The sequence below is a fragment of the Geotrypetes seraphini genome, chromosome 11 (genome assembly GCF_902459505.1).
Source record: "Geotrypetes seraphini chromosome 11, aGeoSer1.1, whole genome shotgun sequence".
NCBI lineage: Eukaryota > Metazoa > Chordata > Amphibia > Gymnophiona > Dermophiidae > Geotrypetes > Geotrypetes seraphini.
In genome coordinates, this window is record NC_047094.1 from 76,002,584 (window position 1) to 76,025,475 (window position 22,892).

At 41.9% G+C, this 22,892-nt stretch overlaps 1 protein-coding gene across 1 annotated transcript; it reads right to left on the reverse strand.

Annotated features, from left to right (window-relative positions):
- Positions 1-4,132: 4,132 nt before the first annotated feature.
- On the reverse strand, positions 4,133-21,022 carry LOC117368850 (fMet-Leu-Phe receptor-like). Its single transcript, XM_033962594.1, has 4 exons — positions 20,860-21,022; positions 5,146-5,215; positions 4,476-5,066; positions 4,133-4,331 (listed from the first exon to the last, which is right to left on the reverse strand). The coding sequence occupies exons 3-4, from the start codon at positions 5,054-5,056 to the stop codon at positions 4,133-4,135; spliced, it is 780 nt and encodes a 259-aa protein (XP_033818485.1). The 5' UTR covers positions 5,057-5,066; positions 5,146-5,215; positions 20,860-21,022.
- Between the last annotated feature and the right edge of the window lie 1,870 nt (positions 21,023-22,892).

A 22,892-nucleotide genomic window follows, 5' to 3' on the forward strand; every position in this document is an offset into this window, starting at 1 on the left:
GCTTAGATCCTAAGCTCTTGCTTCTTTCTATCTGCCAGGACCCTTTTACATTGTTGTGGTACACGGGGGGGGGGGGGGGGGTTCTAGGTTACTCACTGCCTAAAGTGCCAGTCCCACATTTTTCTTTTCTGTAGGTCCTCCAAGTCCAAGGGTACTGCACTCTCATGTGAGAGATCAGCTAGCGATGAGGGTAGTGGTGAAAGAGGTCAGAATAAGAAGACTAAAGGAGTGAAGGAGGAAAGGCAAAAATTGTTGAGGAAAGAAAGGGAAGGAAGAGAATGAGAAGATAGCAAAAGAGAAACAAATGAAAGGTTGCAAAATACTGAAAAGAGAAAAGAAAATGACATAGAAAGTTTAGGAAAAAGCATTCTCTTGTATTTAAAAGTTGAGGCACAACTTTGTGGGGTTTTTTAAGTTGAATCATTTTTATTGAATCTTACATTCAATATACAATACATAACTAGAGAAGACTGCAATAAATATAATCAGAACACAAACATTAATGATGAGCATGGTAACATGATTCAAGAGAAATAAAAAGATCTACCACAAGAGAGGTACCAACATCACCGCATCTGAGATACAATTACCGGCAAGGTAAATGTTCCTTAAGACTTTTATCCTTAAGACTTTATTCTTTAAGACTTGCCCTTAAGACTTTTATCCCCAAGTTTACACATTTTACAAGAATAAACCACACGGGTAAGTTTCTCAATGGTAAGAGCAAATGAAGCTCCACATGAATGAGAAATCTTCAGCTGAAAACTTAAGCTCCTAAATTTTTTGAAAACAGAGCACAAATTTAGGAGCTCAGCTTTTGAGGTATCATCAAAAAAGTTTCCATATTTTTATTTTTTTAAAAAACTATTAAATATCTCAAATGCAAATTACATCACTCTTCCATATAATAACCCTGCTTGCCTGACTGATTAGTCACATGACATTCTACGACACGCTCTCTTGCCACTTTTCTCCTGCCCCAACCATTTCCTGCAAAAATAAGAAATTGTGGAAACTTTTTGTAGAACCCCGATATATATATTCCCCTAATTTTCAGTTGAAAATTCATCTTAATATATAAGCTTAAATTTTATGTATATAAATTTCAACCTGTCATTCATTTGCCCAGATTTATGAGCCTAGTGTTGAAAATCAGTACTAAGTATCTAACTTTTGTTCTACCCTAAGGACTCTTTTTACTAAGCTGCAGTTAAGTCCCTAGCGCATGATTACTAAAGCTCAGACTGAGCAGGGGCATAGTCAGAACTTGATTCAGGGGGGGGGGTTCAAGCATTTCTTCTCAGTCCCCTACCCCCTCACTGCCACCAGCTCCATGGGTATAGATGGGTATATTAAATGTGGACCAAATCTACTTCCATTGATAAGGACTCTTTAAATCCATTTTACCACACATTTTGAAAACTAACACAGCAATCGGAAGAAACAGATGTAGGCCCCAGATGCCATGTTTGTATTCATTACTAGTTCACTGTCTCAAATTCTATAAAACGAACCCAAAAGGATGCTATGAAGAGATTCAAGGCTATGAGCAAAAATTGTAAGTAATGAAGAGTTGGCAAGCCATACCTATTTATAAGAACTTGGAAAGGTGGTAATGTTCTATTCAAAAATAAATCTCCCTCAAGTCTAATGCCTTTTGAGAACCAACAAGTGCTAAGTGCATTATAGACCCCCTTTAGAGGATACATTTATGTGCAGATGTGTAAATAGACACGCAGGACCTGATATTCAGACTACAGTCAGGAACCTTGCTATTTCATACAATGCGAAATTTAAGAAAAATCAGAAAATTCTTTAAAAAAGACCAATTCAGGATCATTGTCCAATCCATGGTACTAAGTATCGTCGACTATTGCAACAGCCTCTACTTACCCTGCCCGACCAACACAATAAAAAAACTACAGACCATCCAGAACACAGCCCTCAGACTCATATATTCACTCAGCAAATACGACCACATTACCAATGCATACCTAGAATCCCACTGGCTACCAATAAAAGCAAGAACACAATTCAAACTCTACTGTCTCATTTTCAAAGTAACCCATGGCACGGCACCCAGTTACCTAAATAACCGTTTTCACTACTACCACCCACCAAGAAAAAGGAGAACACAGAACCTCTTCACCTATCCACCACTCAACGGTACCTGTCGTAAGAAACTCTATGACAACCTCCTGGGGACACAGGCAGCCAAAATAGACTCTGACATCTCTAAATTACTGACCAAAACAACAGACATAAAAGAGTTCCGCAAAGAAATAAAAACACTACTGTTCAAAAAATATCTCCCATCACTCTAACCACCGCCCAATGAGTTCCCATTCAACGACTTCGGAATCACTCATCCATACTATCTCTTTGTCTGTGATCAAGAATGTACTGTAACTCTTCTACACTACACCCGACTTAACTGATCGAGTTGACATGTATTACCTCTGCAAAATGCATTATCTTCTGCTATATGTATTATCTTCTGTAATAAGTAATATCTTCTGTGAAATTGTAATATCATAACTCTTCACTGTTCCTGTAACTTACTCCTATCCTGAAATGTAATTCTACTGGAATGTCCCAGATATTTTCTATATTGTAATCCGCCTAGAACCGCAAGGCATAGGCGGAATAGAAATCCGTAATGTAATGTAATACAGTCAGCAGCAAACCCAGAAATTCAATGCTAAGCCTTATCTGGCGACCAGCATTGAATTTACAAAGGTTTTTTTGGCCACTAGAAACATAACTGGTTAATCAGATATTTGTCAACTGGCTAGCTAAGTTACAGTGGCCAAAGATAGACCTGCTATTTAAGCAAGTCTATTTATTCATTCATTTTTCTATACCATTCTCCCAAGGGAGCTCAGAATGGTTTACATGAATTTATCCAGATGCTCAAGCATTTTCCCTGTCTGTCCTGGTAGGTTCACAATATATCTAATGTACCTGGGGCATTGGGAGGATTAAGTGACTTGCCTAGGGTCACAAGAAGCAGTGTGGATTTGAACCCACAATCTCAGGGTGCTGAGGCTGTAGCTTTAACCACTGCACCACACTCTCCCACCACTATCTGGTCACTACACTTTGCCTGTCAGCCACTGAATATTGGCGCTAACTAGCTATGTCATGCGACATAGCTGGTGACTGGGGTAGTAGTCAAGCGCTAATATCCAGTGGCCATCATGCACTAAATATTAGTGCTTAACTGGCTAAGTGCTATTTAACTGGTCAGGAGCCATTCCCGGTCGGTTAAACAGCACTGAATATCAACGCAGGCCAATTTTCAAAAGAAACCAACGCAGGCCAATTTTCAAAAGAAAAGTATGTGCATGCTTTTTTTTGAAAATGATTTTTGACCAGTTGTGTGTGTACAGGTGCTTTCTCTGTTCCTAGTAGGTTCACAATCTTAGCTTTTGTACCTGGGGCAATGGAGAGTTCGGCAATGTAGCCAGAGTCACAAGGAGTTGCAATGGGAATTCAGCTTAGTTTGCCTGGTTCTTAGCTCCTCCATTCTGGCTTGCTCACTACTGTCAAGGAATGTGCATAACTAAGCCATTTGGAGGCATTGTCCCTCTCTGTTGCCCCTGAGGCTTAGGGAACAGGTGTGGTTCATCAGGGACCTTCTGTTATATTGCTTATAGCAGGAGTAGGGAACTCCGGTCCTCGAAAGCCATATTCCAGTCAGGTTTTCAGGATTTCCCCAATGAATATGCATTGAAAGCAGTGCATGCAAATAGATCTCATGCATATTCATTGGGGAAATCCTGAAAACCTGACTGGAATACGGCTCTCAAGGACCGGAGTTCCCTACCCCTGGCATATAGCAAGACATGTACTAACAGCACAGCTCTCTACATCAATAACTCTTTGGATTGGCCACAATGAAGACAGGCTATTGGGCTAGTTGAGTTTTTGCCAGGTACTAGTGACCTGGATTGGTCACCGAGAAGACGGGCTACTGGGCTAAATGGACCATTAGTCTGACCCAGTAAGGTTATTCTTAAGTACTTATGTTCTAACAGTTCTAGTGAATCACGTATTGTCCTCAACATTATTAACATCAGTATTAAAATATTATAGTCTCTTCTGTCAAATCACATCTCAGATTCTTCCTTCACTGTCCATCACTAAAGACATTCCTGAGAAGGGAAGACAAGGATTGTTTAGTCAAATATCCCATGAAGCAGTAAAGTAGTGGATTAATGCAGCTGTTGAGGTAGGCAAAGCCAGCAGTCAAGCTGTATGCAACCTTCAGGAATGGTTTCGACACCTGGGTGAACTTTAGTAAGCTTACTATATGGTAGGGAAGCCAACTAAGAAAGAAAGTCAAAACAATGACACTGATTATTTGAAACAATCTTCTGGAGTGGGTCCACTGCCTTTTTTTTATTTTCACTGCAATGGCCAAATAGCAGATGGTAATAACCATGAAAGGAATGAAGAAGCTGAATACAAACCTGATGAGATAGAGCATAAGCTTGATGTAGTTTTCAGCACCATCAAAGGTGCATTGTACCCTAGTGCCTTTCAAGGAGGTCCCACGGAACAGCATGTGTGGCATGCTTAGGAGGGCTGCCAAGCACCAGGTGGCAAAGCTAATGATGGAAGAACATCCAGCAGTACGATGGTTTCTGGACCACACTGGGCTAGTGACTAGGAGGCAACGGTCAATGCTGATGATTGCCAGCATGAAGACGCTGGTATAGAGGTTGATGTGCTTTACAAAAACATTTAGTTTGCAAAGGGCCAGGCCAAAGGGCCACTGGGAGCCCATGGCATCTCGGACAACAGCCAAGATGCGGAAGGCAGAGAAAACAAAGTCTGCCACAGCCAAGTTGAGAATCCAGGTGGACAAGACATTCTTCTTTGTCTTGAAGACCATCAACCAGATGACCAATCCATTGCCTGTTGTACCAGCCACAAAGATGAAAGCATTGATGGTGGCTCCTAATATATTGACTGGCTCTTCTGTACTAATCTCCCTGTCCTGGGCTGATGTTACATTGAGGAACACAGATGAGATAAGCACTTCCGTCATTGCTTCTGTTCTGCATAAACAAAAGAAACAAACAATAAACATACATTTTTACACAGTCTGGGGACAATGGAGTGATGGATTTAACTAACCTCTATTGGTCAATGAAACTACTGTACATTTGCATGGGGCTAGGATCCGATATAGCACAATTCTGGATATCTATAGAGAAAAAGTTGCTGGAGGTTTATAGACTTATAAGTTGTAGTAGCATTATAATATACTTCAAGCTTGGCTTATAAATTGCAGGTTTACAGCACAGCTCATGAAAAGATTAACAGGAGTATGGATACTTTTCATTTATCTTTTTTATTTTCATTTTATAAAACCACTTAAATATCATTTTCTACATAGGGATATGCTGTTTAAAATACAGTACTCCCCCGATATTCGCGGGGGTTCCTGGAACAGAACCCCCACCAATATCGAAAAACCACGAATATGGTTTTTCACCTTGGGAGTCAGGAGAGAGCAGCTGGAGCGCCGGCAACAGAAGGAAATCACTCGCGGTATGCTCCGACTGCCTCTTCCTATACTAAAGTCGAGCTACACCAATCAGGAGCTGCTTTGACACACAGCTCCTGATTGGTATAGCCCGACTTTAGTACAGGAAGAGGCGGTCTGAGAATACCGCAAATGAGTAAAACCGTGAACGGCAAATTCACGGGGGAACACTGTGTAGGGGGGCGGGGGGGGGGGGCGATTGTATATTTCGCAACCAATAGTGCTAAAAAAATAGTAAATTGCTATCTAAATATCAAGCAAAATAGATCAACACATTAAATCACTGGTATCAAAAAAGACAAATAGGGAAAAGGACCACAAAACACCCATACTAGAGGTAAATACCCAATGTCTTTAATGCTGCAATGAATATTATCTTTGGTCCTGAAAAACTTGTCATTATTTAATACTTTAATTGAAATTTTCAAAAATGGATTTCATAACTGCATATCATTATTAATCGAGCACCATGAACTGCTAAATAATTGGAAACACTTAGGGCTGCTTTTAGAAAGGCGCACTAGCGTTTTTAGTGCATGCACCAGATTAGCACGCGCGCACTATTTTGTGCATTAAGGCCCTAACGCACCTTTGTAAAAGGAGCCCATAGCTTTAACTCCTGGCGGAGAATCTGTCATTTCACTCTACTGGCTTCATCAGGGGTATGTGTTTCATTAGCATCTTTATAAGAAATTCAAAGTTCATATAATTTGCAGTTTATCCTGAAATGTATTGACCACATTCCAAAGACTCAAACTTTATGGCTTTACATTCTCATATAGACAAAAAAGTGGGGAAGGGACTGAGTGTACACGTCAACCTGAGATGTTTCTGCAGATGAAGCTGTGTCCAGGGCAGGATTAACCAATAGGCCAAGTAGGCACGTGCCTAGGGCCCGAAATGGTCAGGGGGGCCCGATGAAGGAGGGCATCAACATTGTTTTTTCCAAATGGCGATGGGCCCCTCCAGCATCGATTGGCAATGTGGGCCCCACCCTGATTGGCAAAGCACCCCCCCCCCCATCCCCCATCGATGGAAAGTAAGACGAGCAAGCAACGCGGGTAAGAAAGGCAACGGGAACTGTAATTGTGCAAGCGGTACTGTTGGCCAAAACTTCCCTCTGACGCAGCTTCTTGTTTCTGCCTGGACACATGGTGGGGTGGGACGGGGCAGGGGGCCCAGTGTACTTGTGTGCCCAGGGGCCCTCGACAAATTAATCCTGCCCTGGCTGTGTCGCTCCTGAGCGATACGTTGTTTTTTTCCTAAGATCTCTTGCCAGTATTCTCACACCGTGAGATATAGATGTTAAAGTGTTTCTGCACCATCTACTGGATGGCCATCTGTACCCCTGAAGCAGGCTTCTCTTTTGAAGCCGAAACACGGACCGTGTCAGGTCTGGATGGAACTTCAAGATAGATTGGCCATTTTATATGTTTTGTATTAGCTGATTGTATTTAATCAACTCTGCTTCATCTCAGGTTGATGTGTATAGTCCCTTCCACACTTTGTCTGTTGTGTATTTACCATGGGGTAGTTTGCCTTGTTTTTTTGGATTGCATGTGTCTACATTCTCAAATAATAAAGTTGTGTAGGGAAGCTTCAAATGTTGCTTTAGATAGGAGATTAGTAAAAGTGACCGTAATATAAAAAGAGAGAAAACTAATCTCATGAGTTAATGCAAAATATATCAACTTGTTTATATATCCAGTGAAATTCACATACACTCAGAAGTGTGTAATCTGTCCAAGAGCCTGAGCTCTTATAGCCAAACCCACTGCCCAATCATTATGCATGGAATTATGTTATCACTCTTCATATAAATTCATTTGTTCATTTTTACAATTATAGTGTAGAAAAAACTATCACTTAGCTTTTGAAAAGTGAAAAGGTCCCGACATGGACCATGTTTCAAAAAACTTTTTATCAAGGAACCCAAAACTGGGGATTCTAACACTTCAAAATGCCAATGGTGTCAGGCAAAATGGTAGCAAGACATTTACTTCTAAAACGTAAAAAAGACAAAATAAATAATGCTTAATACACAATTACTTAAAGCAAAGTGCATGCTCTTAGCCAGATTACACACTTCTGAATATATGTGAATTTCACTGGATATATAAACAAGTTGATATATTTTGCATTAACTCATGAAATTAGTTTTCTCTCTTTTTATATTACATTCTCAAATGCCATACGCCTGCCAGAAAACTTAGGCTTCTTAGAATGACAGGGAAGTAATTAATCAAACCATAGAAGCCAGAGGGAGTAATTAATCAGATTATACAGTACAACTGCCAAGCCAGAGTCAGCTTTTTGCAATTCCCTTCTCCACCATCTAAGGCTGGATTATTTTAAGGATCTTAAGACTCTTCCTTTTTTTGTTTACTAGCATGTTTTGCACTTAATCATTGAGCTAGGAATTACAGGTACGAGTAAGTGCCATTTTGCATGACTTCGCTCCTATTCTACCCTAATTCTTGTCCTTGTTTTGTGTTCTTTCGTAATTATCTAGTTTGGAACTATAACAGGACTACACTAACTGAGAAGTTCAAGATCCTAGAGAGGAAACTGAAGCTGAGGACAAGGAAGATAGCCTTCTCAGAGATCCTGCCAGTACCGAGGGCGGATGCAAGGAGGCAGACCGAGCTGCAAGCAATAAACGATTGGCTGAGGAGATGGTGCGAAGAGGAGGGCTTCCACTTTGTATGGAACTGGACAACTTTTGGGGGGAGGAACAAGCTCTACAGGAGGGATGGACTGCACCTGAGCACGGCTGGGACGAGGATGCTGGCACGCAACATCCAGAGCAGCATAGACTTGGCTTTAAACTGAGGAGAAGGGGAAAGCCGATAGTCGATCTGACCTTGACACATCGGACAAAAGTATCAAACAAGGATACTGAGCCAGAAAATTGTAAAAGAGGGCTCAGGACTGAGTGGGAACTTTTGGAAAAAGGACCCAATGACGCAATGCAGGGGCCCAAGGCACAAATGAAACTAGCAAGCAGGATTAAGAGAGAACAACAAGAGCCAGAGGGGCATCCAAAAATGGGGAAGCAGGCTGAGGACGAGATAGACACATCGCAGGACGAAGATGAACGAAACAAGGCTCGTGGACTGGCAACCCATGAGGGGGTCGGCAGGAGCCCCAAACCACGAGGAAAACCAGCAGGGAAGGCAAACAACCGGGACTTAAATTGCCTATACACTAATGCTAGGAGCCTAAGAGCCAAAATGGGAGAGCTGGAAGTCATAGCCAGTAAAAAGGACCTGGACATAATTGGAGTCACAGAAACATGGTGGACTGATGACAACAAATGGGATGTGGTCATACCAGGGTACAAACTCTATAGGAGAGACAGGACACACAAGAAGGGTGGAGGAATAGCGATATATATATATATATATATATATATATATATAAAGGACTCTATTCCCTCAACCAGGATGGAAACAACAGTAAAGGTGGACGGCTTGGAATCACTTTGGGTTAAGCTACAAGGGGGAACTGGAGCAGACATCAAATTGGGTCTGTACTATCGCCCACCTGGACAACCGGAAAAAATCGACCAGGACCTGAGGCTGAATTGAGGCAGGTATGCAAAAGCGGAAGTGTGGTGGTGATGGGGGGACTTCAACTACCCTGGGATAGACTGGAGTATTGGACACTCAAACTGCACGAGGGAGACCAAATTCCTAGAGGCCACGAGGGACTGTTTCATGGAACAGCTGTTCACGGGACCAACACGGGGAGATGCCACTCTTGACCTAATCCTCAACGGGCTAGGGGGACCCGCAAAGGAGGTGGCGGTACTAGCGCCACTAGGAAACAGCGATCACAATATGATCCAATGCAAGCTAGAAAGTGGGTCAACAAAGTTGATAAGAACCACAACGACAGCATTCAATTTCAGAAAAGGGAATTACGATGCCATGAGGAAAATGGTGGGAAAGAAACTCAGCGGCAACTCAGGGAAGATGGAGACCGTAGAAAAAGCCTGGTCCCTACTCAAAGACACGGTGCACGAGGCACAGAACCTATAAGTCCCCAGGTTCAGGAAAGGGTGCAAAAAAAATCGAACAAAAAACCCAGTGTGGATAACAAATGCGGTGAAAAAGGCAATAAGTGACAAGAAAGCATCGTTCAGAAAATGGAAAAAAGACCAAACAAAGGACAACCAGAAGGAACACAAAAGACACCAAAGAGAATGTCACCGAGTGGTTAGGAAAGCAAAAAGAGAATATGAGGAGAGACAGGCGGGGGATGCAACAAACTTCAAATCATTCTTCAGGTACGTAAAGGGGAAGCAACCGGCCAGGGAAGAAGTGGGACCATTGGATGAGGGAGACAAGAAGGGAGTGGTAAAGAAGGAAAAAGAGATAGCTGACAGGTTAAATAAGTTCTTCTCATCGGTCTTCACGAGAGAGGACACATCCAATATACCAGAACCCGAGGAGATCATAAATGAGGATCAGGATGAAAAGCTGTTCCAACTAGAGGTAAGACAAGAGGATGTCCTCCGACAGATAGACAGATTAAAGAGCGACAAATCACCAGGTCCGGACGGCATCCACCCAAGGGTACTCAAAGAGCTAAGGAACGAAATAGCAGAAACACTTCGCCAAATTTGTAACCTATCCTTAAAAACTGGGGAGATACCGGAGGACTTGAAAATAGCAAATGTCACGCCCATCTTTAAAAAGGGTTCAAGGGGTGACCCAGGAAACTACAGGCCAGTGAGCTTGACCTCAGTTCCGGGAAAGATGATGGAAGCACTGGTTAAGGACAGCATCTGTGAACACATAGAAAACAATGGACAGCTGAAGGCGAGCCAGCATGGCTTCTGCAAGGGAAGGTCATGCCTTACAAACTTACTGTACTTCTTTGAGGGAATAAACAGCCAGATGGATAAAGGGGAATCCATAGACATCATTTACCTTGACTTCCAAAAAGCCTTCAACAAGGTACCCCACGAACGGCTGCTTAAGAAGCTGTGGAACCATGGGGTGCAAGGGGATGTCCACCAATGGATCAAAAACTGGCTGGCAGGCAGGAAACAGAGGGTTGGAGTAAAGGGCCACTACTCAGACTGGCTATGGGTCACGAGCAGGGGTCGGTGCTGGGACCGCTCCTGTTCAATATATTTATTAACGACCTGGAGGCGGGAACAAAATGTGAGGTTATAAAATTTGCGGATAACACCAAACTCTGCAGCAAGGTTAGAACCGCGGAAGACTGCGAGGACCTGCAAAGGGACCTAACGATACTGGAAGAGTGGGCAAAAAAGTGGCAAATGAGCTTTAACATAGAGAAATGCAAGGTCATGCATGTAGGGAAAAAGAACCTGATGTTCAGCTACAAAATGGGGGGATCGCTGCTAGGGGTAAGTAACCTTGAAAGAGACCTGGGGGTGATGGTAGACACAACAATGAAGGCGTCGGCACAATGCGTGACGGCCTCAAGGAAAGCAAGCCAAATGTTGGGTAAATTAAGAAGGGTACCACTGCCAGGACGAAGGAAGTCATCATGCAATGGTGCGCCCACATCTGGAGTACTGTGTCCAGCACTGGTCGCCATACCTCAAGAAGGACATGGCAGTACTTGAGGGAGTCCAGAGAAGAGCGACTAAACTGATAAAGGGTATGGAAATCTTCTCATATGCTGACAGGTGAAAAAGCTGGGGCTATTCTCCCTGGAAAAGCGGAGACTTAGAGGAGACATGATAGAAACCTTCAAAATCCTGAAGGGCATAGAAAAAGTAGACAGGGACAGATTCTTCACAATGTGGGGAACCACAAGTACAAGGGGGCACTCAGAGAAATTAAAAGGGGGCAGGTTTAAAACAAACGCTAGGAAGTTCTTTTTTACTCAGAGGGTGGTGGACACATGGAACACGCTTCCGGAGGCCGTGATAGGCCAGAGCACGTTACAGGGCTTCAAAGAAGGTTTGGATAGTTTCCTAGAGGATAAGGGGATTGAGGGGTACAGATAGGAGTTGAGCTAGGTTATAGGAATAGTCAGGGATCACTGCACAGGTGATAAGCCTGAGGGGCCGCCACGGGAGCGGACCACTGGGCGTGATGGACCTCTGGTCTGACCCAGCGGAGGCAAATTCTTATGTTCTTATGTTCTTATACAAATGTATTAGTTATTCATATTATTTGTTTGATGTCTAGGTATGTACAGCACTTGCATTTGTTAACTGCATAGAACTGAAAGGTATTGCGGTATATAAATGGCTTGTTATGTTATGTTAGATTGTATATTTCAGCAATAATTGTTGTTGTTATTATCCATGTGCTGAATGTATATTGTAAACAACTGTGGTTGACCACAAGCCAGAAGGACAGTATATCAAGTGGTGTAAATAAGTAAATATTAGACAGAAAGAATTCAGAGCTAGTTGTTGGTCAAACACCTCTACTACTCACCTCCCTGAGGTTCACAACCCAAACATGGACTGCCTATACCAAGGCCCTCTGGACCCCTCAGTTTGTCCAGAACATAAGCCTCTCCCCTTTCCCTAACAGAAGAGGTGCTTATATGTAACTCTTGCTCATTGCTTTGAAGCAATGAGCAAGAGTTTTTCTACTGCTAGGCCACACAGGAAGAAGTAAGCATTTCTCCTTCTTCTGCAGAGAGGCAAGGGAGATTAGAAACATCCTACTGGGTCAAGTGGCCTCTGGGTTTTAGACAGTTGTTGATGTGTTTGGGAGAGTGGAGACAGGGGATTGGGTTCCAAGCAGGCTTGGTTTCCATGGTGACATAGGGTGTTCAGCATCTCAGCAGCCTTGTTATGCTAGGCAGGAGAGCTGTTTGAGTTGCTAAAAAGGTTAGGGTTACCAGACGTCCTGGTTTCCCTATTATTGTACAAGTATCAACATACACCATGTATCTTTTAGACCTGACCTAATTTTATAAGAACCCATTTACACACATGAAACAGTGTTTTTATGATCAAAAATTATTTTTGACATTACTCCTGAGACAACATTCATAACTGTATTATAACACAATATAGGTAGTGCCCAAGTGAAAGCATACATATCCAGCGAAGGGTGGGAGGGGGAGGGGGTTATTTATGTCAAAATTGATTTTTGAATATTCACATTTGTGATGGGTAGGAAGATAGAATAAGGTAAGGTTTTTATGGTAATATATGTTTTTGTGCTTTATTGAATGTTTATTGGGTGGGTGGGAATGTAGGTGGGAGGGAGAAAATGGTTGATTATGAACATGTGAAAGTTGAATGTGCTTTTATTGTATCATTATACATTGCATTTGGTGTATTGCACAGTTGAAGTTTTGAAAATCAATAAAGAATTAAAAAAAATAAAATAAAAATCTTATCCCCTATAGTCCTTCTAAGACTCTAAGATTGTCTGCCAAAAATCTTCTATCTATTCCGTCTCTGAAGTATATTAGCACAATGAGGTCTACCATTTTCTCTGTCAGCGCTCCATCTCTGGAATAATATTCCGGCCCACTTGCAGGAAGAATCAATTCTTCACCATTTTAAAACGAAGCTACAAACATTTATTTTCCTTGACGCTTTCGAGACCTAAATTTCCTTTTCAGGGCTACATAGTTTTCTTTTAATTTTTTGCCACCCTTCCTTTTGTTTTCTTCCCTATATGTTTTTCTTTCTACTTGATCATTGTAGTTCTAGCCCTTTTCCCTTTTATTCCTGCTTGTTTTTGTTTGTTTTCAAATGTTTTTAATAACTATTATTGTTTTTAAGGATGTGCTGTTATCTTAAATATGTTTTTTAGTCAATACATGTTTTTATGACATTGTACACCAACTAGAAGGCTGATTGGATGGTATATGAAATATTAAATAAACTTGAAACTTAAACCTGTTAAAAAAACAAAAAACAAAAACTTACCACACCTTTGTGAATCAGCCTCTTAATGAGGTTATACAAATATTAGCTTTGATATAATTGAAGCCATGGTGCATACTTTAGCTAGATATATGTAATTTGTTTTATCTCAGTTGGTTTATGTTAGTTGTGCCATATTTGTTGTCTTAATTGTTTTTTATTACTATTGTGACTCACCTTTAGTCTAATCTGAATTAGCAATTAAATATAAAATGAACAGAATAAAATTCATAAATAGTTGATGTAACTGAAGGAAGTTTGATAAAACTGAGGCTATCGACACTTTAACGACAGACAAATTATACTCCATTGCTAAAAATCTTAATAATCATTAGACTCCTTTCTTTCACAAGCTGATCCAGAGTCTAGATTTCTCTTGCTTGTTTCTCTGACCTACTTTATCATTCCCTTCCCAATTCTAAATAACACATTGTTCCAAACTGGCAGGCTGTGATTGATGCCAAGCTGTTCTGACCGGTTCCTCAAATTTACAAAGGGCTTTTGTGAGGTTTATTTACTAAACTGTTAGCTGTTTAACGTGAGAATTACTATGGTTTTTAACCATGTTCGCTAATTCTCGTATTAAAACTTAATGTGGAAGGTGCCATTTTAAGGCAGGGAATGGATAGATAACGTGCCTGCCAGTTAACTGCGTTTGTTTTAATTTCATTAAGTACATTTTTTTGCTGCCAAAAGTGTAACTAGGAAAGAACAATGACAATTCTTTTGCTAACTCAAGCCAAAACAGGAACACCAGCTTTGTGGTTAATGGCAAAAATTCATAAAAGTGAAAATCTAGTAATATGTGCTGTCTAAGCGGTTGATATTGTAAGCAACATAATCAGGTAGGAGAGGCTCCTGCCTGGTTAAATTGCCTGTACAGGGCTATCCAGGGATATTCAACAGATAGTGGGGAGTGTGTGGCGCAGTGGTTAAAGCTACAGCCTCAGCACCCTGAGGTTGTGGGTTCAAACCCACGCTGCTCCTTGTGACCCTGGGCAAGTCACTTAATCCCCCCATTGCCCCAGGTATATTAGATAGATTGTGAGCTGGCCAGGACAGACAGGGAAAATTCATGCACACCATTTTGGGAGAACGGTATAGAAAGTGAATAAATAAATAAAATAAAATAAATAGTATCCCTCTAACCATCTAAGTTAGGAGTGTCAAACCTTGGCCCTTGCCCATTTGGGTTTTCAGTGTTTCCACAATTAATGTATAGGAGATCTTTTTGCATATAATAGATGCAGTGCATGCTGATAGACCACATGCCTATTCATTGGGGAAATCCTGAAAACCCAACTAGATTGTGACCCTCTAGACCTGGGGTTTGACATCCCTGGTCTAAGTCAAAACTGGCTATGTTGTGGGCAGTCCAGGCAGAATTGAGGCACAGTCAACACTTAAGTGGTTTAAGTGCCAGTATTCAGCACTTAAGAAAGGAGTGACCTTGTGGTTAGAGCTACAGCCTCGCAACCATAAGGTTTTATGTTCAAGCCCCATGCTGTTCCTTGTGACCCTTGGTAACCCCAGGTACATTAGATAGACTGCACCCACCAGGACAGATAGGGGAAAAAGTTAGGGGTCTTCAGCTTGGAAAAGAGAAGGCAGAGGGGAGATATAATTGAAGTCTACAAAATCCTGAGTGGAGTAGAACAGGTACAAGTGGATAAATTTTTCACTCCATCAAAAATTACAAAGACTAGGGGACACACAATGAAATTGCAGGGAAATACTTTTTAAAACAATAGGAAGAAATATTTTTTCATTCAGAGAATAGTTAAGCTCTGGAACGCGTTGCCAGAGGTTGTGGTAAAAACAGATAGCGTGGCTGGTTTTAAGAAAGGTTTGGACAAATTCCTGGAGGAAAAGTCCATAGTCTTTTATTAAGACACGGGGGAAGCCTCTGCATGCCCTGGATCGGTAGCATGGAATATTGCTACTCTATGGGTTTTGGCCAGATACTAGTGACCTGGATTTGCCACCATGAGAATGGGCTACTGGGCTTGATGAACCATTGGGCTGACCCAGTAAGGCTATTCTTATGTTCGGGCACCTGATTGTAAGCCATTTAGACAACCTCCATTGATAGGCAGTATATAAATTACCTTTATTATTATTATTATTTAAGTTACCAGACAAATCAGACTGCATAAAACACAATCCTATCTTCATCTGGTTTCACTTATCCAATTTTAAGGGCTGAACATTGCTCTTGACTGGGTAAGGGCAGGCTACTCACACTTACCCCAATACTGCGGTATACAAAAATAAAGTTATTATTATTATTCATGCTGGTGCTCAGATGCATCATGCATTTAATATGCAGGCAAAGCCAGCAGCAGTGAAAAAAACAAGCTCACTGCCACCAGCTGAAGATTTATCCCTAATGTTTTAGAGAAAAACTATAACTACTCGTAGCCATCAAACTTTTTATATAGGTTATCTGGAGAGGGTATAAGTAATATCTCCAATTAACCCTACTTTAATTGTTTCCAGTCTGTCCCACCAGGACAGATATAATAGTGACCACTTAGAGGTACTTCCTTTACAATATTCAAAATTTTATCTATGTTTAATGATTAAGTTACATAAGAACAGCAGTGGACCTCCGGCGCTGCCTATGACCTCTTCATGCTGTTCTTCTGCTGCATCCACCCAAGTGGAAACAGGAAGTTGTGCTAAAAGGGAGCAGATTGCAGCAGAGGAACAGTGCAAGAAGACCAGGGGCAGCACCTGAGGATCTCTGCTGCTCCAGCAACCCCTTTTCTGAATCAAAAAAGATATTTGAAAAGGTGAAGGGGCTATGAACCAGGGTGAGAAGGAAAGGATATCCTGGTCCACTCTCCCCCCCCTCCCCAACACACTGACCCTGCCAGAGAATCCAAAAAGGTATTTGAAAAGCATAAGACTTGGTTTATTACCTATTATAGGGGGGGGGAGAAAGATATGGCAATGCAAAATATAGGAGTATGGAGAGACAGAGCCATGTATAATATATGGAGATGGCCAATGCAGTATAGAAACATAGAAAGGTGACGGCAGAAAAGGGCTACAGCCCATCAAGTCTGCCCACTCTACTGACTCACCCCATTAAGTCTGAGTGCTGCTCGACCCATGTAGGGATCCCACGTGGATGTCCCATTTATTCTTAAAGTCGAGCACGCTTGTGGCCTTGATTACCTGCACCGGAAGTTTGTTCCAGTGATCTACCACTCTTTCTGTGAAGAAATACTTCCTGATGTCACCACTAAATTTCCCTCCTCTGAGTTTGAGTGGGTGCCCCCTTGTGACTGAGGGTCCCTTGGGAAGGAATATATCGTTTTCCACCTCGACACGACCTGTGACGTACTTAAAAGTCTCAATCATGTCACCCCTTTCCCTGCGCTCCTCTAGAGAGTAGAGCTGCAATTTGCCCAGTCTTTCCTCGTATGAGAGACCCTTGAGTCCAGAGACCTTCCTAGTGGCCATTCGCTGGACCGACTCAGCTCGAAGCACATCTTTACGGTAATGTGGCCTCCAGAATTGCACACAGTACTCCAGATGAGGTCTCACCATGGTTCTATACAGTGGCATTATGACTTCAGGTTTGCGGCTGACGAAGCTTCTTTTGATACATCCCATCATTTGCCTCGCCTTGGATGAGGCCTTCTCCACTTGTTTGGCAGCCTTCATGTCTGCACTGATGATCACTCCCAAGTCCCGTTCTTCTGAAGTCCTAGCTAGTGTTTCTCCATTCAAGGTGTATGTTCTGCATGGATTTCTGCTGCCGAGATGCATGACCTTACACTTCTTAGCGTTGAAGCCCAGCTGCCATGTCGTGGACCAGTTTTCCAACTTGATCAGATCCTGCGTCATACCATCCGTGGGATTGCTTCCACCCACTATATTACACAGTTTGGCGTCGTCGTCGAACAGCACTACTTTACCCTGAAGCCCTCGGGTCAAGTCCCTTATGAATATGTTAAAAAGTCCCAGGACTGAGCCCTGCGGCACTCCGCTAGTCACCTCCGATGTCTCAGAGAGGGTGCCATTGACCACCACTTTCTGAAGTCTTCCACTCAGCCAATCGTTGACCCACGCCGTTAGTTTCTCACCTAACCCCATCGATTTCATCTTGTTTAATAGTCTACGGTGTGGGACACTGTCAAAAGCTTTACTGAAATCCAAGTATACTATGTCCAGAGACTCTCCCGAGTCCAGCTTTCCTGTCACCCAATCAAAGAAGCTGATGAGATTGGACTGGCATGACCTGCCCCTAGTGAATCCATGTTGACAGGGATCCCTCAGATTCCCCTCATCCAATATCGTGTCTAATTTCCCTTTAAGTAGAGTTTCCATGAGTTTACACACTATTGATGTGAGACTTACTGGTCTGTAATTCGCGGCCTCCGCTCTGCAACCCTTTTTGTGCAGAGGAACCACATTGGCAGTTTTCCAGTCCAAGGGGACTCTCCCCGTACTTAGGGAGAGATTGAAGAGTATTGCTAATGGTTCCGCCAAAACATCGCATAGCTCTCTGAGCACTCTTGGGTGCAGATTGTCCGGTCCCATGGCTTTGTTCACCTTGAGTCTTGACAGTTCTTTGTAAACATCAGCTGGTGTGAACTCAAACTTCTGAAATGGGTCTTCCATGCTTGGCTTTGCTGCTAGCTGAGGCCCGTGCCCTGGTGCCTCGCAGGTAAAGACTGAACAGAAGTAATCATTCAGTAGTTTGGCTTTATCGGAGTCTGTTTCTACATAATTCCCGTCTGGTGTTCTAAGGCGTATATGGGAGGAGAAGACAATACTAGATGGGAGGGTGAGGGAGATGGAGCAATGAGAGTTGATGGTTTTGGTTTTGTGGTAGTAGTAGTGGTGGTGGGGAGGGAGGAGACGGAGCCACACTAGATGATTAGGAGGCAGGACATTGTGTGTCAGAGTGAAAAGATGAGTAATACTGAATGATGGAGAGAGAGAGACAGACAGAGGTGTGATGCTGAATGGTGACAGACTGGAGAGAGAAGAGCAATGCTGGATGTTGTGGAAGAGAGAAAAAGGGATGATGCTGGATGGCAGGGGAAGAGAGGGACAGATGTTGGAAATGGAGTATGGAAGAAAGAATGAAAGGAGATGGTGGACAGGAACAGAGGGTAGGAGAAGGAAAGAAAGGAAATGCACATAGATGTCAGGGAAAGGGAAGAGCTAGAAACTTAGACAGATTAGAGAAGAAGGCATAAAAATAGAAAACAGTTGGATGTGAAAGATAGATATTGGGCAGGGAATGAAGGCCAAAGGAGGAGAAAAAAGAAAATAGTGAATGGACAGGAGGCCCTGGAAACATAGTTCAGAGCACAGAAAGAGGAAAGCAGAACCAGAGACAGGAAACAAAGAGCTCTTCTTATCAAGCAGCGAAAGAGGGTTTTAGCACAGGCTGGGGAGATAAATACTAAAGAATGTTACAGGAACAAACTTATCCCTGTCCCCACAGGAACTCAATTTTCCCGTCCCATCCCCACAAGTTTTATCGCTGTTCCTGTGCCATTCCTGTAAGCTCTGCCTTAACCGCAAAAGCCTCAAACACTTATGATTTTAAAGTGCTTGAGGCTTGTGCAGATGAGGACAGAGCTTGCAGGAATGGGGCAGGGACAGGAAAACAACTCATGAGGACGGGACAGGAAAATGAGTTCCTGCATGGGTAGGGAAAAATTTGTCCCAGTGTCATTCTCTAATAAATATTCCAACGCTCATAAGAATTGAATGAGTGGAGATCCAAAATGGCCGCTGACTGATCGGGCTGAGAGTTATCTACTGAACTTTTGCAACTACTAATTTACCTTGTCTGGAGATGCCGAAACAGAATGGGAAGAGCTCTGCTTGGGCCTCGCGGAGCTCCTCTTCGACTGGGTTCGGCAGTATAGAGCAACTCCTTCACCGGATGCAGGTCACCTCGTTGCCAGCCTCGAAGATGCTCCCACTGGAGATGCCACAAGCAAGTGGACCCGCAGCGTTCTCTTTAGGATTAGACACTACACTAAGCCCCGACGGCTAGGGCTTCACCCCCACGCCCTCAGAGAACCAGCTCGCCACAGACGTAGCAGCCTGAGAGCAATCAGCTGCTGCAAGTCCAGGAGGCTGGAAAGACCATAGAAGGCAGAGCTGACCTTGATACCCTATCTTCGGTGGGTAATCCAGAATTGGGCTCCGAAGTCGAGATCCAGCATGGGGGTGAGAAGATCCAAGGAAACGACATGGATGGAAAGCAGGAAAATGAAAGGGTTCCTTTGCCTACACTTTGCTTGCCACCGGTTCAGAAACCACCGGAGGTAACATTTGAATCTAGTTGGGACCTTGTGGCTACTCTGCCTACATTAATTAATCCCCGTTTTCTGCATTTGGAAGATAAAATGAAAGTTCAAGGGACAGACATAAAGAACTTGCAAACAGAAATGTTAGATTCCAAGACTTCTTTAATGAATACCAATCAAGAAATTAATTCTCTTAAAAAGACTCATGCAGTATTGATAAAGGATAATATAAATTTGTGAAGAAAATTAGAGTCACTAGAAAACTCATCACGAGCGAATAACATTAGGTTGATTAATTTCCCAAGGAGTGCTGTGTACACCCCAAGGGAATTGTTGAAGAGATATTTTCACAAAGTATTGGAAATTTCAGAGGAATTACTATCTCGTATATCTCAAGTGTATTACACCTACCGGGAAAATTATAAACTCAGCAGCAAGTAATTGCTCCTGATATGAATGTAACTGCTTTACTTGAACTTTCAAATACAGAATTAGTTACACCTGCTACATTACTATTGACGGTGGCTATGGCCCCAGATAAAAATTGGCTTTTGAAAAATTTCTTTAAACATATGCAGAAAGAATTTCTAGGTTTAAAAGTACAAATGTTTCCAGATTTAGCAAGGGATACCCAAAGGCGTCGAAAGGAATTTCTTTTATTAAAACCTGGGGCTCTTGCGTTAAGCACGATTTTTTTTTCCTACGTTACCCATGTAAATGTGTGGTTCATTATTCTTCTCAAAACCTTCTTCTCTTCTTTGAACCTTTCCAATTGACTACTTTCCTTTCACTGTCGCGATTGGAGAAGGACAAAGCTACTATTTCAAGCCCTAAATAGAATTTATAAGAGGTGATTAATTTAATTAGATGTCAGCCTGACCAGTCATGTTATCCTTAGTTATTGTATATTTCTTTTGTTTGAATATTCAACTATCTACATTTTGGATCTCATATATTGAGGACTAGAGCGATAATGAGGGAAATTTTCTTTTGTATGTATTGATTTATTTTGTTTATTGACTTGATCATATATTGCTATCTGTACAAGTTTATACTTGAAATGTAAATATAAAAATGATAAATATATATATATATAAAAAGAATTGAATGAGTATAGTCAGAGCATTTACCTTGCTGATCGGCACTGAAACCCTCTACCGCTGCTTGATAAAAGAAGTCTAAAATGATTGGAAAAATAAAAGAAAAATGATTCAGTTTAGTAATTGAAACATGTCTGTTCAGAGAATTTACTTCTGCTGTCTATATTTTGCAATGTAAAAGAGGAAATGTTAGGGGTAACACTATAAGTGATTAATTATGCAATTAAAATTTTTAATCAATGTGCAGCCCCAAAGATAGTGTTTGCAGTTACAACCAAGATTTGAGATAAGTAAAAGATCTTTTTGATAAAATCATTATTAAATTAGTGCTTCGATGCAGATGGACAGCCATTGGGAGTAAAGATGTCGCATTTTGAGCATTCTCACTAAAAACTGTACCTCCCCTTTCCTTTCTACAAAACTGTAGTGTGGTTTTTAGTGCCGGCTGCGGCAGTAACAGCTCCGACGCTCGTAAGAATTCTATGATCAGTTACCACTGCTAAAAACCACGCTATGGTTTTGTAAAAGAGAGGGTTAATTTAATTCATGAGTTGTAAAGAGTAGATAAGCATACTGTATATCTTGTGCCCTTTAATTATAGTTTGAGTAAATATTATTATTTTGACAGGGCAATTAAATTTAATGAGTCATCCTGATATTTGTTTAGACTGAACACATTTAAAGGATATGAAGAGCATTTCAACCAGCTGTTTGAGGGTCGCACTTGAGGACTTTGGAGGGGGGGGGGTCATATGCTCTTGGGCTGTGAATTGGAGATCACCGATATATAGAATTACCTCTGCGTGCACACACACACACACACATAAATATATGCACACTCTACCCCATTACAATTAAAGTTTCACTCATACTCCTTTCAGCAAAAGTGTCCCTCTGGACTGAGACCTCAGAACTCATTACATTATACTAGGGAGCAGCCTAGGGTTTTTAAGAAAACAAAGTTCTAATACCTGCAAACTTGGGGCTCCTTTTACAAAGGTGCATTAGGGCCTTAACGCACAGAATAGCACGCACTAGCCACTACCACCTCTTCTTGAACAGGCAGTACTTTTTGGGTAGCGCGCACAATAGCGCGTGCTAATCCGGTGCATGTGCTAAAAACGCTAGTGCATCTTTGTAAAAGGAGCCCTTAGATTCTGATGCTGCAATAGGTTTTTGTTATATTTTCCATCAATATCTTCTTTGTATTGGCCATGTTCTGGCTTGTCTTTCCAATTATAAAATTGCATTCTGATTTGTTTGGGGGTTTTGGGGTGTTTTTTTTTTTGTAGTATCCAAAATTTAACTCTTTCAGCTTATAGATGAAAATTCTGACCTTCAGAATTGCCTAATACAAAGATCGCTGTTGATGTTTTAAGCAAAATATCTACTTTCTTTATTTTTGAGCTAACAGTTTCTATCTGCGCCTTCACACTTTTGCATTATCTGTTTAATTGGAACTGCAGCTACTGTGTTAAAACTTACGGCAAGAATATCTAGTCTTTGTAGACTTTCTCACCAGGATCACCCAAATTTATAATCTCAGTTTATATTCGAGTCAACCTTTTTTCCTTATTTTTTTGGGAGGGGGTAGGGTAGGGAAGGTCACCTTAGTTTATATTCGAATATATACAGTAACAAAAGAAAACTAATGGGGGATTTTTGCCAGAGCTTTTCTTTTTTCATCCTTCAGACTTTCCCCTCTCCCATCTTTTCTTCTTCCCTCCCATATCCCCCACCCACACTCACCCCAATAAAAATTATTAACATAAGTCCTCAGTATCTTTTTCTGATTCTTGAGTTCTAATCTTAATTCATCTCAAAGTCTGGCACTATAGGCTAGATTCACTAAAGGCATGGATCGGATCCAATCCGTGCGGGATCAGATACGGTCCGTGTTTGGGGGCTGATTCACGAATCGCCCTCATGCAAACGAGGGCGCTTGGAATCACACCCCCAACTGCCTGCCCGGATTGCTCTATAGCGATCCCAATGCATGCGTAGACCATCTGTAGATGGTCTGTGCATGCGCTGGCCCTCCAAGCCCGGCAGAAAATTTTTTT